Source organism: Notamacropus eugenii, chromosome 3 (assembly GCF_028372415.1).
Source record: "Notamacropus eugenii isolate mMacEug1 chromosome 3, mMacEug1.pri_v2, whole genome shotgun sequence".
Lineage (NCBI taxonomy): Eukaryota > Metazoa > Chordata > Mammalia > Diprotodontia > Macropodidae > Notamacropus > Notamacropus eugenii.
The window spans coordinates 481,368,918-481,385,786 of NC_092874.1; the positions used below are offsets into that span (position 1 = coordinate 481,368,918).

Genomic DNA, 16,869 nt, shown 5'->3' on the forward strand with positions numbered 1-16,869 from the left:
AGTCACCAAGCACCTACCATGCATCAGACTTAATGCTCGGTGCTGGGGAAACAGACAAAAATCAAACAGCCTTACCTCTGAGGATCTTACCTTCTGCTGTTCTGATCCCATGTGTTTATTGTTAATGGAAGAGAATTGGGGGAGGGACAGAGTGCTAATAACTGGGTGGGGGGAGGGGTTATGAAAAGTTTTCATGTTGGGGGAGCTTGGAATTTTGCACTGGGTGAGTGAAGACAGGCTTCGTTCTAAGCTTGTGGCCTCTGCAAAGAGGTGAAGCTGAAGGAGATGATGTTGAGTGCAGGGAACCATGAGGAGACCCACTTGGCTGGATTAGAGTGTCTTGATGGGGAGGAATTGTGTATTCCAAGAATGCAGCGTGATGTCACGGAAAGAGAAAAGACCTTGAGGTGAAGGTGTGCACCCTGGCCACTCTGCCCCTCGTCCCAGCCCCTTGTTCTGTTCTAGCACTACTGGCTCATGGGACTATCTGTGTAAGCGATGGACTTTGATCAACAACAAAGCACCATTAAAAAAGGGAGCTCTTGTTAATAATGAATTAATATAATTATTAACAATCAGATTTGGAAGAATATTTTGAATTCCAGAAAGCTTAATTCCAGAGGTTAAAGCTGTCGGGAGGGTGGTGGCTCCTGGTGGTCATGTTACAAGGTTTTTGCCTCTTCTGGGTGGGAGGAGAAATTGAGAGAAACTTCTCTTCGTAATTCATGCAGCCTGGACAGTAATTTGATTTTAATAATTGTGCTCTAAAGAAGAGCACGGTGGCATTTTTGAGTGTTAGGATTTTTATGAAGAAATATTGGCCTCCTCCATGCTTATATTGCTCCCTTACTGCAAAAGCCAGATGTGGCCAAGAGCTGCCTTTGATGTGACTGGGAAGGCGGATGGGTGTCCCCTGTGCAGTGCCATAGAATGCATCAACAAAGTGGTTTCTTCTTTTGATTTTGGTTCCTCGCAGAGGCTCTGGGCACGCACAAGTGACATCCCCCCTACTACTCTACATATTCTTGGCCATTTCATTCATTAGATCTCTGCTGGGGTTTTCATTGGTTGTAAAGGGGACAGGCAGTGAAACATCTTGATGTGACTTTTGAGAAAACAATGTTTTCACAGTGACTCGTGGGAAAATCTTCTCCAACGTAGCCTGGCTCTGTAATTTTCTGCCTCAAATTTAGAATGTTTGTTCTTTTGGTTTATGTGGACAAATTATTGAAAGGGATGAGTGATGCTGCTGTTAAGCCATCATGGTCCACTGTCCTTACATGGCACTGATCTCACAAACATTTTTCCAAAGCATTAACATTTGGGTATTTGCAAAAAAAGTTGGGTTTTCTCCAATTTGTTGGTATATTATAGGATTATAGATTCAGAACTAGAAGAGACCTAAGAGATTATCTAGTACTGGCCCCCTCATTTTACAGATGAGGAAACTGAGGTCACACAGGTAGAAAGTGTTAGAGATGAGCAGAGAGTGGGATGGGTCAAATCCTGTTTTAGCAAGTACTCTTGTTGACATCTAACTACAGAGGAAAGCCAAGGTAACACTGCTTTGCTAATGGGAATACACATTTTATTTACTCTAGCAGATTGGACTGCCCATGCCTTCCTAAAGCTTCAGCCGCTTGCTGTGAAATCTCACGGAGGTCCAGTGACTGCCCCCAGTCTTGCAGCTCAGCCAGTCAGCTCTGAAGGACCTAGGTCTTAGGAGTCAGCTCCAGCAGGCTTTCCCATTGCTCACACTTTGCAGCAGAGTTCTACAGGAGGAGGTACAAAGAAGCTTTCCTTTCAAAGGCTGGGCAGACCAAGCTCTGGGAACACTTAAGGATCAGGGAGAAAAGCCCCAGGTTGTATGTTGGCGTTTGGTTCGTAGTAATTGTGCACTCTGTGTATCCTTTGGGACTTTCATGTTCTGTAATTGTGTTTTGTTCAGTTGTCTAAACAAAGAGTTATATTTTTGCAAAAAAAAAAGCCTGGCAGCCTTTATTGTCTGGGACGTTGCTGCTTGGGAACATCGAACGTATACCTGTTTTTTATTCCGCAAATGTTCCTACTTTTCAAATGCTGGGAGACACCAGACTTTTGCTTTCTTAAGCCATGAAGAGATTAATAAATGGTAGAAGATGCTCCCTTTGAAAGCTGTATTCATGGGCTTCTCTTTTAATAAGGTTTAACCCAATGTCCTCCAGGGAGGCCATGTTTTGCTGGGGCATCATAAGATGGAGAATCGGTTCTCAGTCCTAAGAGTGGGGTGGGAGCATTGTCAGGCCCCACCAAGTTGGAAAGGCTTTGAATAGGGATTTGGCAATGATCTGATGGTGTGTCTTATCTCACAACCAGCCTCATGAAGTTCATAGATGCTCATCACCAAGGGCTTGGACATTAGGTGATGCACTTATTTATTATTTGCCACAACAACTCATTAGACTGTCTCAGTAAGGCATGGAAGGGTTGAAGTCAGAAGTGGTAGAAATGGCTCTCAGAAGAAAACCAATATCATTGAAGGTCAAGTTCATATTGTCTGCTGGACAAAGGTGGCAACTGAGGCTCCGAGACTTCCCCACAGTCACACAGGTTGAAGTGGCAGAGCCAAGATATGATCTCTGGTTTTCACACTCTGAATCCACTCATCTCTTCAGTGATATTGCTACCAAAACCACAGAGTCCAGTTGTGAAAGCTCCTGATGGGCTTTTAAAAAATCTTGACACCAGATTGAATCTTACTGCACTAGAAGAAGCTGTATGGAATTGTCTTAAAGAAATGGTTGCAGTCTTGAGACTGGCCCCCTAAACAAAGGGGACTTTGGAGACAGGTTGCCGATGTGAAAGTCTCTAGGTTGCTAAGAAGAAGGATTTTCTTTTTACCTCCCCCTGCCCTTCTTTTGTGTGTGTGAGTATGAGTGTGTGTATGTGTGTGCATGTACATGTGAGTGTATATGTGTGCATGTATGTGTGAGTGTATGTGTGTGCTTGTCTCTATGAGTGAATTTCTGTGTATTTCTGTCTGTCTGTGGTGTGTATATATGCATATGTGGGTCTGTTTTAAATATATATGAGTAACAGAGAAAGGAGGACATATTTCAACATGGAAACAAGTCTCATCAGTTTCCCAGTGGATCTCTTGAGAGAACATCAGTCTCAGGAATTTGGCACCTTTGTTCCTGTTTACTGGCCAGAGAGGGTCACAGGACAGCACTCATCACCGATTTCTCCTGTTGAGCAAAGGAATACTCCCCTGGTGTGTAGGAAGGAGCATCTAGGAGACAGTTTAGAGCATCAGCCCCAGGCTCCAAGCACACACTGTTAATATTTCCTATTACAATGTCTGGGAGACTATGAGATGGGAGGAACAAAGTGGGAAACAGTCTACGCCGGTCCAAGGTGAGCTGGAGAAAGACAGCGACTTTGACAGGTCCCCTGCTGGCAGTGAGCCATGCTGGCAAAGCTGCCAAGCGCTGCCCTTCTGCCTCATTGTTGACCTTGTGGTGGAAGAAAGCCAAGCAGGAAGCGTCTTGACAAAGTCCACCACTTGTCCTCCTTAACCTTAAGTAAGATGTCTCTCTTGAATCCTGTTCTTCCACCAACTTTCATCAGCAGGGAGCAAGTCATTTTCTTTTTTTAGTTTTTGCAATTGAGTTATTCACTGAGAAGTGATAGCAAGAACCGACAGTGTACCACAGTCAGCACTCACTGAGTTCTGCTGTGTGTTGGGCACTCTGCTGCATTCTGCGAGAGCCCTTCCCCTGAGGAGCTTCCAGTCTGCTGGGGCTGTGTAACATGTACACAAGTTCATACAAAAAATAGAGAAATTCGGTGGAGTCATTTTATGGGCAAAGAGCTGACAATTGGGGAAACTCTAGAAAGGCCTTGAAGGAAGCCAGTGATTCTGAAGTAGAAGCGAGGAGACAGAGCATCCCAGGCATGGGGGATGAGTGTGCAAAGACAGAGAGGTGGGAATTGGGCCGTCTGTTGGGGGAAAATCTATGGCTGTAACATGGAACGCCTGAGGGGGAGCGATGGGAAATTAATGGAGAGATGCAGGGTGTCAAATGCCCCAAAGAGTAGTTTTTATTTTCTCCTAGAGTTAATTAGCAACTGTCGAAGCTTCTTGGGCAAAGATGGGCCTTGGGAAACCCCGAGCCTGAGAAGGGTTCTTTTGGCAGCTGTATGTACAGCACATGGGGGAAGGGGAGGAAAGAGAAGGCAGGGAGACCCTAGGAGGCTGCAGCCTAGGCAAAAGGTGAGGAGGCCCCAAGATAGAATGGATGCCATGCAGGCGGTACAGAGGAAGTGGGTGAGAGTTATGGAGGCCAAAATGATAGGGCTTAGTCATGGGAGAAGACTATTGGTCTTGACATGTTGAATTTCACTAATGAATCATTGCAGAGTCTCAGATCTGGAAGGGACCTCAGTGACTTTATAGTTCTACCCAATCTGTAGACTTTATGAGTGATTGCCTAATTTCCACTTAACTCTTCCCCACCCCCCCACGGACCAGGAGCCCACAAATCTACCCCTCTGGGACATTCCTTTCTGCTTGGTCAGCTTTTATTTGTTAAGAAGCTTTTTTTGGAAAGCAAACTATACTGGTCTCTCTACAACCATTCCTTTCCATTTTTCAGATGAATAAACTGAGACTGAGCAATTAAGTAATTTGCCTAGGTCTACCCTGCTAGTAAGAACTGAATCTGCCTCTCCACCTCTAATCAGATCAGGACAGAGGCTATACCAAACCTGGATTTTCTCTGTGTCTCTCTTAATAAAGCTTGGTGGCCATAACACACTGCTGACTCCTGTTGAGGGCCACTTGAACCCTCCTGATCTTTGTCAGATGAATTATTATGAACTCTCGCCCCCACCCCATTCGAACTTTTCAGTTTATATTTCATCGATTTGCCAAAATGCTTGTAAAATTGTTGACCATTTCCTGGGGAAAGCTGACACCCCAGCCCCACCCATTCATAATGAGGATGTTTCTCCTCCCTGTGAGCTCATAAACATCTGCACTGGCACAGCTGGCTTTAAAAGAGATCAAGGAAAAAAGGTGGATGGTGAACATCTGGGGAGTGCTCTCTCTTGAGCTCTCTCTTTCTCCCTTTCCCTCTTCTTCCCTCTTTCCTTCCCTCTCTCCTTCTCTCTCTCCTTCCCTCTCTCCTCTTCCTCTCTCTCTCTCTCTCTTTCTCTCTCCCTCCCTCTCCCTCCCTTCCTCCCTCTCTCTCCATCCTTCTCCCCTTTCTCTCTTTCTCTCCCTTTCTCTCTCCCTCTCTCTCTCCCTTTCCCTCCCCCCTTCTTTTTCTCTTTCTCACTAAGGAGACAAGACACTTGTGACTCACCCTAATGATAATTTCATCCCTCAAAAGGTGGAGGAAGCAACTGCGGGGGGTGAGGGGGCTGTGATTCTGAATGTGACTCTGGCCAAAAGGAACACACTTGTTGTGATGGAAACTTTGGGCTCACATTTCTTCACTCAGTGGGGCAGCTTTATGAATTTGGGACAGGGAGAAGTGCAAAGCAGGGACACAGGCTAACTGGCACCCCCGAGGGGAAGCAGATTGAAAGAGTTCAGGGAAAGGATAGGTAAGATCTGAGGGCCTTGAAAGTTTGACTGGGGCAAGAGAAGAGTCTGTCTGGATGGTGGTAAACTCATCATTTATTACTTGTGTGAATTTGAACAGATCACTTCATCTCTCTATGCTTCAGTTTTCTCATCTGCAAAATGAGGGAATGTGTCTACCTTGTCTCTAATGTAGTCCCTGGGAGCTCCAATCCCTCCATTCAAAGCCAGAAATGAATATGAGATCACACATTTACGACAGAAAGGACCTTTGAGGTCATCGAGACCCTGAGTAAGGTGGAGTGATTTAACTGATGTTACACAAGGAGGACATGTCAGAGCCAAGACTGGAACCCAGAGTCAGTGACCGTAAATCCAGCATTCTTTCTAGTGCACAATACTGGCTTCCTCTTCCAGGCTGTGAGCAACATTGCTTTATGCTGTTGAGGTTTCTGACTTCCTTCTGTAAGAGTTCTTGGCGTGTGTGTGTGTGTGTGTGTGTGTGTGTGTGTGTGTGTGTGTGTGTGTGTGTGAGAGAGAGAGAGAGAGAGAGAGAGAGAGAGAGAGAGAGAGAGAGAGAGAGAGATAGAGAGAGAGAGAGGGAGGGAGGGAGGGAGGAATTCCTTTTGGCTGCAGTCTGGTAAAACCTAGGGACTTCTTTCTAAGTAATGTTTTTAAATGCATATAAATAAAGTACACAGGATTACCAGGGAAACCAATTATACCGAAATACAGTTATCGAAATATATTAAAACCCCTGCCTAGTTCATGGACCCCATGTAGGAATGAATCCCTCCTATCCTATCCTATCCCTCCCCCAGGAAGTGCTAGTAAATCGCCTAAACCTCTTTTTGTGTACCCAGCTCTTAGCCTAGCACCTGGCATGCAGTAGGTGCTTAATGAGTGTTTCTTGATTGACAGGCCCTGTCGGCAGGGCTGTTATGGCTGTCACATGCAGTGGGCACTTGGACTCTGTGGAAGGCCAATTTGCCGAATTGGTCTGCTCTGAGGGAGCAGGCTCAGGTGACTTCATCAGGGTCTCAGAGGATGGAGGGAGGGAGCTCCTCCTGGCCCTTCTCCCCACCCTGGTGGAGGCAGATACAAGGCTGGTTTTCAGGAGGCCCTTTGCTGTGGTCTCCAGCTCCATCCTGAAGCTACAGTTATTGTGATGCCTCAGTCAGGTGGGCTAAAAGAGTCCTGGGACCTACCAAATTGAGACTGTGAGCCTATTTCTTCTTGGAGGGGAGAATTGCCACTTGGGGCCTCACACATTACCATGTAAACTCCTGGAAGGGCAGTGACTATTTCATTTTTGTCTGACATATTTCCCAGCGTTTTGATTTTATTGTACGACCCTTGAACCCACTGGCATAGAGAACTCTCAGTGTTGATGGGCACTGAACTCTGCAGCTTATAGTCTGAGAGGGTTGCCTGGGGCGTTGAGGGCTTTACTGACTTGCTGAGAATCCCATCGAGGCAGGACTCCCCTCCATATCTCCTTGACTTTGAGGTTGGCCTTCCTTTCACTACTTGATGCCGCCTTCTTGGTGTTCAGTTGGTTCCATCTCTCTGTAACTTTGTTTTTGTTTTTGGTAGAGTTTGCTGTGTTTTTCTCCAGGTCATTTTACAAATGAGGAAATTGAGGCAGAATAAGTGACTTGCCCAGGGTCACACAGCTAGTCAGTATTTGAAACTCCATTTGAACTCAGGTCTTTCTCAGTTCTATGCACTGCCCCCCTGCCCCCCTCAGCCTTTGAGTTCAGTGGCATGCTCAAGAGCACTTTCACGCTGTAGAATCTCCACCTCCTGTGCCTTTACTTGCAAAATAAACCAAACAGGCAGTTTTCTGGCTGTCTTACCCCAATAAGCCCCCTGCTCATCTGGTATATTCTTTGTATTGACTTATTTGTGTCTGTAGTGTTTCTCACTTTAAGCTAGATGTCTTATTCCATGCACTTGTACCCCCAATGTCTGGTCCATAGTAGGTTCTTCATAAATGCTTATTGATTGATCTATTAAATGAACAGATGAGTCCTTGCTGTCAGGAGGATCTGCAGTTCAGATCATCAAAGGTCAGCCTCTTGAATAGCAGTGGGGATGCTGACGGATGACGTGTGGCCAGGAAGGGAGGAGATCATGATTCAGGGGGTGGCCTTGACCTCCATTCTTCACATGGGAGGCACTTCCTAGCATCAGGATAGTTATAGAAGTGCTTTTTTACATGTACACATGTTTGACACCAGGTTACACGTGGATCTTAGAGCCAGGGCAGGATGTGAGAGCTCTAACATGCATGGTTTTCCTAGTGCGATAGGAAGTGACTGGAGCTCAGACGGAGGCAAAGTCATCTGAGAGTTGTGTGTGAAGGTGTTGTGACTGACGCCGATGAAAGTTATCAAAATGTTCTCCAGGGCAGGATTCCTCTCCAGGCTGCCCTTATCAGCCCAGCCAAGCCTGGCTTTGATCTCTCTAAACATTCTCCAGCATCCTCAACACATGGAGAGCTTCTTTTCATGTCTCTGTTCCTGGAGGGATCACATCCAATCCTCTGTGGGGAAGGATGCGGATGATAATGAGAAGCAGGCCAGAGCTGGCGTACTATCCTCTTCCTAAAGTCAGAAAATTCACACTGCATTCCTTGAGGACCCCAGTGTCATCTTTGCAAGTCCATGATGGGGGCAGCATTGGGGAGGGCAGTGGGTCATTGGAAAAAGATCTGGAGTTTTTAGTGGACAGCAAGCTCAGGAGATCGTTTAAGTGACTTGCCCAGGGTCACATGGTGAGTAAATAGGAGAGGCTTCTGACACCAAGTCCTAACACACAGTCCTACCTGTTGAGTCTTTACAAGTGCCTAAATTCATTGGGAACCAAATTTACCGGGATCATTTTGGACTATGGGCATAGTATGCCTACAAAGGGGTCTCCCTTCTCTTTAGTCTCATAATTTTGCTCTATTAAGAGAGAGGTTTTTAATGAGGATCATCATTATAGATACTATAGCAGAATTCTTAGCCCAGTAATGAACATCCCAGTCCACTGAAAATTATTGCCATGTCATGAAAATAGAATCCTTAACAATAATCCTAAACATATGAGGCATGTAATTGTTGCTTTAAAGAGTATTACAGATACCCAGTTAAAAAGACAATAAGTATTTATCAAGTATTTACTATGTGCTAGGCACTGTGGGATGCAAAAATAAAGCATTGTGGATAAGGGAGGGGGAGGGGAAGAGAAAAGAGAGGGACAGGGACAGAGAGACAGAGAGAGACAGAGACAAAGGGAGAGACAGATCAGAAGGGTCATAGTTTTAGAGCTACAAGGGAGGCCCTCTAGTCCTACTTTTTCATTTTACAGATGAGGAAACTGAGGCCCAGATTGGGGAAGTGACTAGCCCAGGTAATAAGTGTCTGAAGCAGCATTTGAGTCCAGGATTTTTGAATCTAGACCCAGTATACTTTCCACTGAACCACACTGCCTCTCTGAAAAGGGAAGAACATGAGGAGAATGGGCCAAACCGATTGAGAGAAGAGTAGTGTATAAGCAGCCTCCACTTCTCTGCTCGGTTTTGGAGAAAAGAAGGGTGGGATCCCTGACCAAAAACTGTTTTCCCATGAAAAGGAGAGTGAAGTGGGGCCAGAGGTGTCTGTCCTCAGGCAGAAGAGAGGTCAGTAGCCGAGTTACAGAAAGGCTCCCTACTGCTCCTGGTCAGTCAAGGCTACATGGCCTTCATGTGCCCTCCCATCAGGAAGCATGGCTTATTCAGGTCCAGCTCCATTAATAGTATGCCCTCTCATTGTGAACTCTGCCAAGAGGGAGTCTTTGGTAAATCTGTTAAAGCTGTTTGCTTTGTCCATCGGAACCTCCAGAAACCGTGACTCTAGATCAAGAGGGCCTTACTCCATTGGACAATGGAGTCTTCCCCCTTTGATTCTCTGACCCATTGGAGACCAGTCCTATACTGGGTAAGTAGGAGAAGGGCTCTCTTTTATAGCTACAAGTTATCAAGTGCTAACCATGAGGTGGCATTTTGAAAGACAGCAGAGCTAAGCGGGGAGTTTGCTATAAGGTATCAGTAATTAACTATAAAGTTAACAATCAACCAACAAGCTTTTATTAAACACCCATTGTATGCACAGAGACAAAAGTCAAACAGTTTCTATCCACAAGGAGTTTACATTCTGTTAAGTAAGACAACACTGGTGTATTTTTCTATATGTATACATGTACATATAAGCACACGCATACATATAAACACATGTGTATATGTACATATATGTATGACACGCATATAAATACACACATAAAACTATATATACATATATAGTTAACCATTGTTACTTACAAGACATGTGGGAATCAGAAACAATGTAATCTTGGAAGGGACGGCCCTTGAAGCCAGAGAACACTGCCAGTATGGGAAAGGCTGGCATCTCTGTAGATATCTTGTCTCTGACACCTGCCAGCTGGGTGACCCTGACCACTCACTCGACGTCTCGAGTCTCAGTTTCTTCATCTGTAACATGGGAATAACACTGATTCCATTCACACTGCGTGTGGCATTGTTGTGAAGCGTCATTGCACATCTCAGGGTACCATCGTGCCTACAATGTCCACATCCTCACTGTAGCAGGTATGGGAATAATTCAGCCTAAATTAAACAAGTGGATGATAAAAATAAAATGCAGTGGAAAAAACCCTGTTCTGGAGTCAGAGATCCTGGCTTCAAATTCCCTCCCTAGACACTTATCACAGTGTGACTTTGTCTGGGTCCCTTCGCTGTCTTTGATTCTGGTTTCCTCTTCTGTACTAGATCATTAGCATTGATGGGTTCTGGTTGTCTAGGCTGTCTGTCCTCTGTGCCTGGAGCACTGTCCTGCCATACCTTTTCCAAGTGAAATTCTTCTTTTCCTTTGCTTACTGACTAGGAGCACCTTTAGGATTCCTTCAGTCCAATGGGATCTCATTCTCCAGGTATTTCATAGGATTTTGTTGTGACCATTTCCGTGCACTCATTACTTCTGTCTGGTATAATGGTTACTTGTGTGCAGATTCTATACCTTCCTCTTCCAGAGGATGACTCAATAACCTCTGAGGTCTTTTCTAGAGCAATGATGATCCTATGTCTGATCTGGGGTATCTCCCTGTGCCTCAGTTTCATGATCTGTAAAATGAGGAAGTCAGAGTAGATAGGCTCTGTGGTCTCTTCCATCTCTATCACTGTGTTTCTTTGAGTGACTTGATCTGGTCTGTGCATAAGGATGAAAGGAGCAGAGAAGACTACTCAGGAGGCCATTGGAATGGTCCAGGTGGGAGTTGATGACAACTTGTACTGGGAGACAGGAGTGTCATTAGAAAGAGAAAAGAGATGAATATGAGGAACTGCAACTATGAAAGGGATGAGATTTAACAACTGACTGTGCATAGGGAAATGGGAGGGCGAAGTCAGAGAATAGCAAGGTTTTGACCACAGGTAATGTGGTGAATGATGGTGCCAGTGATGGAAATAGATAAAGCCAGGTATATTTAGGAGAAAAGATAATACATTATTTGGGCTTGGGTTGTCATAGGCATTTCTGGGATACTTTGATGGTAGCCAAGGTGTTTGGATGCCTTGATGGAGGTGTCCCCGAGGTGGTAGGAAAGGGTGCTCTGAGGCTTGAAGGACAGGCACTGGTAGAGATAACGATGCTCATTAGGTTCCGTGCAGGGCTTTGAGGTTTACGAAGCGCGTTATCTTATTTTATCCTCATTTTATTCCATTTGATTCTCACAACAACCTCGTGAGGTCAGAACTGTTATTGTTCCCATTTTATAGATGAGGAAACTGAGGCAGAGGTTAAGTGACTTGCCTGGGATCACACAGCTAATAAGCATCTAAGGCCAGAGGAGTTCTAGACTCTACAAAGCTCTTCCAAGAGTGACACATAAATGAAGGAATGTCATAAAGAAACGAATGGTCTTCTTGGGTGGCAGGAGTAAGCAGCATCCAGATGGGTGGAGAGTTGCCTGCTGACTACAAAAGGCAAAGAGCTTAAGAGCAAGGCCCCTCCTGAATCTTCATGGGCAAACAGTGACAAGAATAGTAGAAGGTGCCGGATTGGCAGTGGCACCATGTCAATAAGAACACACTTCCATCATGACATATCCATATTGACTTGTCTGCTACCCCTTTGACTCGATATTCTTGGAATGCTGTGGCGAGACTGGCTTGCCTCAGTGGCCTAGGCAGGTTCTTGGGACCTCCTTGGCATCTTCATCTTTGAAATGGGTACACTGGAATGGCGGACTGCTCATGTCCCTTCCCATTCTGGATCAATGACTCTGACTTGTGGCGATGTTGATGCTGGACTCTTCTGTTCTCCATCAGTCCTGCCTCCCTCCCCAGGTATTTGAACTGGAAGTGGAAATAACGCCCTTTCACCTTGGTTCTGACAATGGAGCTATTTCACTTTCCACTTGGCTACAGTCAGAATAAGATTAATAATGGGGCTTCCATGGGATAGAAGTGTTCATTCTCCCAGGAGGCGAGAAAAACCGCTTTATGCACACGAATGTGCATTCTATTGGTCACCAGGCTTTATTGGTTTTGGCTGAATTCCCTCCCTCCCTCCCTTCCACGTGCATTGCTGACACACCTGCTGAAGGAAGTATTGGGCTGATTTATTAAGTCCTGGCCTCTTCTCTCCCTGTGTAGCCATGGTTCCTTCCTCCCTCTCCTCTCCCCCCCACCCATTTCCTTTGAGCACAAATGACTCTTGTCCCCAGGCCCTCTCATGTTTTCATTCTTGCAGCTGGGTCATTCAATATGTGGTCAGATAAATGGAAAAAAAAAAGTGTTATTGGATCTGTAAGACTGGCCCACTGACCTCAAGTCTCAACGTAGGTCTTAAGACTGATTCTCCCCCTTCTGGTCAAGTTGGACATTCAGTCTAGGGTAAAATCCCCTTTCCTCCTTGGGTGACCTTGGATATATTCCCTGAACCTCAGTTTCCAGATCTCTGAAATGGAGAAGTTATATTAGCTGATCACTGAGGTCCATTCCTGAAGCCACCATACTGCTGCTGGACTTTTCAAAGCTGCTGATGCCTACTTTCATGATGACATCGAGTATGGCAGTAATGTATCAGAGAGCTAAGCAGCCATTGGTCAGGGGCAGGCAGCTAGAAAGGAGAGGGGTAGGATCCTTGTGACTCAGCTGCATTGGCAGATGCCTATAAGGGGCAAAGTTGGATTTTGACCAGACAAAGCCTAGGGGGTAGGGAAGCTATGGCCTTGAGGCCACATGTGGCCCTCTAGGTCCATGAGCGTGGCCCTGTGACTAACTCCAACCTTCACCAAATAAATCCCCTTAATAAAAGGATTTGTTCTGTAAAATTTGGTCTTAGTCAAAAGACTGCACTCAAGGACCTCTGAGGCTACAAGTTCTCCACCCCTGGCCTAGGGGGAGGTAACAGCAGGCCCCTGGGGCTGACATTAGGGTAGGACCTTCCTTCTAGAAGCTTCCCTGTTCCATCTCCCTTCCTAGGAATAGAACCCTCATGATGGAAACTATACCAGGTAATCTTGGGGAGAGGGCAGCAGTGGCAGAAGGGAGGGGGTGCAAGTCCAGGTGATGCCCTCTGTGGGAGGCCACGGTCATAGGAATCATTGGGTCCTAGCTTTACAATTAGGTGGGACATCAGAGACCCGTGAGTACAGCCACTTCATTTTACAGGATGGTGGACTCCCCTCGAGCATCCTGGTATAAGGCCCTCTGGTCAGGGAGCATGTGGTCAACATCCTGGGATATAGTTGTGGCTGTGCCCAAAGCCTTCCTGGGGCTCCCATCCTGGTGGGATCTCTGTATTATGAACACTCTCAGACCTTTTTTTCCTCTTTGGCTACATTTTCTCATCCTTCCTGATATTCTCCTTCTTTGCTTGTATCTCTGTGAATAGATTCAAAGTCCCTTGAAGCATAGCAATAAATAATAACAGCCACCATATTGCTAACAGTAGCTGACTCTTTAAAGTGTAGGAGGAAGGTAGACAGCAGCGCCCATCAGCTCACATTAGTGTAATTGTCTCTCTTTTCCAGATGAAAAGAACAGGACTCCAGGAGGGTTGTCAGATGACTTGCTCCAGTCCCAAAGCGAGGAAATGTTGGAGGGAGGATTTGGGCTCTCGGCCCCTGTCCCTGTGCTGCTTCGTGCCCGTCACTAATGGCACATGGAGCATCTTCCCTCTTCCTGTGTCTCCTCCAGGTCCAGCAGACTCCTTCCTTGGTTTTAAAGCCTCTCGTCTTTTGGCTCCAGCCAAGCACTTTCTTCCCCCTCACCCACTTGTTGTCTCAAACGGAGCCTTTCTCTCTTCCCTGTACTTGTCCCTTCAGCTCGCACTGCTACATTTGCACTGACCATTCCATGCCTGGAAAGCCCTACCCTCCCTCCCCCTCAGCATCCAGGCCCAGCCCTTGGGGCTTCTCCTGAGAGAGCTGAGTTCTTGAGGTGTTCTCCTTCCTCAGTCAGTGACCGGCTACATCCTTGACTCTGTGTGCTGTATCATAGTGACAGCTTTGCATTCTAAGTGTCTAGTACAGCATATATGGCACATCATAGATACTAGGAAGCTGAATGAAATTGCGTGAGATGTTTCCTCATCAGTAAAATAATGTTTAAAGAGAGGATATGGAAGGTTCGTTGTAGCTAAAAAATTCTGTGGTTTTGAATAGAAGGTTTTGTGTGTGTGTGTGTGTGTGTGTGTGTCTGTCCAGTGGATTGTAGTCATTTGGTTCTGATTGAACGAAGCTGATGAGCCTGTGTTGGTTCCCAGGAGCTCCCGAGTGGCCTGCCCCTCCGGCTGCAGATCATACGGGAAGGAGGCCTCTCCGAGGGAGGGAATGGGGCTGGATTGGCCAGGAAAGGACTTAAGGCTGTCATCTCTTTGTTTCCTAGGCTTTGGGCTTCACTCTCTAGATCTGGCACTCCAGTGTTTCGATAATCCAGGGATGGATCAGTCCCTGAGGAAAACTGGCTCCTGGTGCCTCCAATCACATGGGAATGATTTATACCAGAAATCCAGCTAAGAGTTTTTTGGTGGGAAATCCTCCAACAGGGAAGACAGTTGGAAATCCAAGTTGATATCTCAAGGCTAGTTGGTCCACTATGGTATTCACTTCCAATCACAAAGTGTTATTAAGCACTTACTGTTTGACCACGATGCTGCCAGGTATACAGGAACAAAAATAAAGCAGATCCGGCCCACAAGGAACTCAGTTTCTCCTGGAGGGAAACAACACATACACAAACAGGAAAATACACATTTTGTTTACATACATATGCACACAGCTACATTTATATAAATAACTCGAAGTAATTTTAGGACAGGAAAGTGTTCACAACTGGGGGAACAGCACAGGCTTAACCTAAGAGGCGAAGGGGGCTAAACCCTGGGTGGAGATGACTGGGTCTTAAGGGGCAGAGGTGAGGGGGAAATCCTCCTGTACGAAAGCATGGTGGTAAAACACAGAATGTTGGCATGTTCAGGGGATGGAAAATTAAGCTAATCTGGGTGGACTTTCTGTGGTGACTTATGGGTAGGCAGACCCTGCTGGATTGTGATTCTCATCATCTATGGTGGGAGGATACCCCCATTGATGAGGTTAGAGGCCCATCAAAGTCTTATAATGTGATAGATGGAGAAGCAGATGCTGGGACCTTAAGTCAAAAGCCTTGGGCTTGCATCCTGGCTCTGAAAGCTCGGGCCATTCTAGGCCTCAGTTTCCTCATCTGTAAGTGCAGGGTTTGGAAGAGATGCTCTCATGTCTTTTCTAGATCAAACTCTATAAACAGACCCTGGAGTGGGGGCTCATCCCTCATTTCAATGAATCATAGACCTCCGGGGTCAGATGAGGAAACTGAGGCCAGAGAGGCAACATTCAGTAACAACAAAGAAAAGGAAAGGAAACAAGATGTTTGTTCTTCAGTTGTCTTTGTTTTCTAGTCATTGCTTTTATTTCCCTCCCTTCTTTCCGGTTTTTATTAAAATCCCATTCTGACGGGACATCTGGCTTTCCTCTTTGTTTTTGAAATATTTGGAGGAGGAAACCTATATGTGCCATTTATTAATAGCCAGACTTCTGGAAATGAGAGCATCAGTTTCTCCTCTTCCTCCCTCCTTCCCTCCCCTCTCTTTCCTTCCCTCCTTTCTCTCCATCTTCCTCTCTTTGTCTCTGTCTCTACCTCTTTGCCTCTCTCAGTTTCTCCTATCTCTCCCTTCCCTCTCCCTGAATCTTTGCCTGTCTCTGTCTCCTTCATCCCCTTCTTTCTCCCCATCCCTCCCTCTCTCTCCTTCCCTCCCACACTCTTTCCCTCTCTTTTCTCCCTCCTTTCTGTCTTCATCTCTCTCTCCCTCTCTGTCTCTGTCTGTCTCTGTCTTTGTCTTTACCTCTCTGCATCTCTCTTTCTCCTATCTCTCTTCATCTCTGTCTCTGTCTGTATCTTTGTCTCTCCTTGTCTCTGTTGGTCTCCTTCATCCCCTTCTTTCCCCCCTCCTCCCTCTCTCTCCTTCTCCCCCTTACCAGAAGCCTGTAGAGAGTTCCTTCCCCCTGATTCACCCTGATCAGATAGGACCCACCCTGCTCAGGGTGAGAGGAAGTTCAGCTTCCTCACAGCCCCAGCTCTGGTCTCTCCAGACCAAGCCCTGCCAACTCTGAATCTGTAGTTCCAGGGATGAGGACTCCTGTCTTCTAGGGACTGAGGTGCGAGCTCCCCAGCCTTCTCCTCAGAGGGATCTTGTGGCTTTTCCAGTGCTCCCTGATGGGTCCAAGGCAGCTAGGCCCTGTGAAGGGAGCCGTCCACAGACCCTTTATCTGCTTGGTGTCTCTGTGTTACAGATTAGACTAAAAAACCCAAACCAAACCAGATGACCCCCCCCCCCCCCCCCCCCCAGTCTTCAGCTTTCTGCTCTGTTTTCCTTCTCAGATGCATTTCCGTCCAGTTTCCTTTGGGATGGACCATACCCCCTCCCCCTCCCCCCTACTGTCTTCCTCCCTCCTCTCACATCCCATGACTTTATTAGGGCTCATACAACAACACCACACGTCTGTAGGCTGCTGACCTGGCAGGAGGAGTAGAAGGATGTGGGGAAGACAGACAGCATTGAATCTTGTCAAGGATTCAAGCTTCTCCTGCAAGTTTTTCTAATAAATAAAATGGGATTTGTTGGCTTGTATGGAATGGGGGGATTTTAGCATGATAGGCATGGGAGTCTCTTAGCCATGCTGGGTCTGCCAAGGGGCAGGCTCTGGGTCGTCCCGAG

General features: G+C 46.3%; 1 protein-coding gene across 5 annotated transcripts in view; it reads left to right on the forward strand.

Moving 5' to 3' along the window:
• Nucleotides 1-16,869, forward strand: part of SUGCT (succinyl-CoA:glutarate-CoA transferase) — a 634,978-nt gene that overhangs the window by 164,508 nt on the left and 453,601 nt on the right. The window contains exon 10 of one of the 5 annotated variants that reach the window (XM_072599107.1): nt 13,649-16,443. The exons of the other annotated variants lie outside the window; for them this stretch is intronic. Coding sequence (XP_072455208.1) covers nt 13,649-13,966 — 318 coding nt within the window. The 3' untranslated portion in view covers nt 13,967-16,443. Of the gene's footprint in view, nt 1-13,648; nt 16,444-16,869 lie in introns of those variants that run through there. 5 annotated transcript variants of the gene reach the window in all.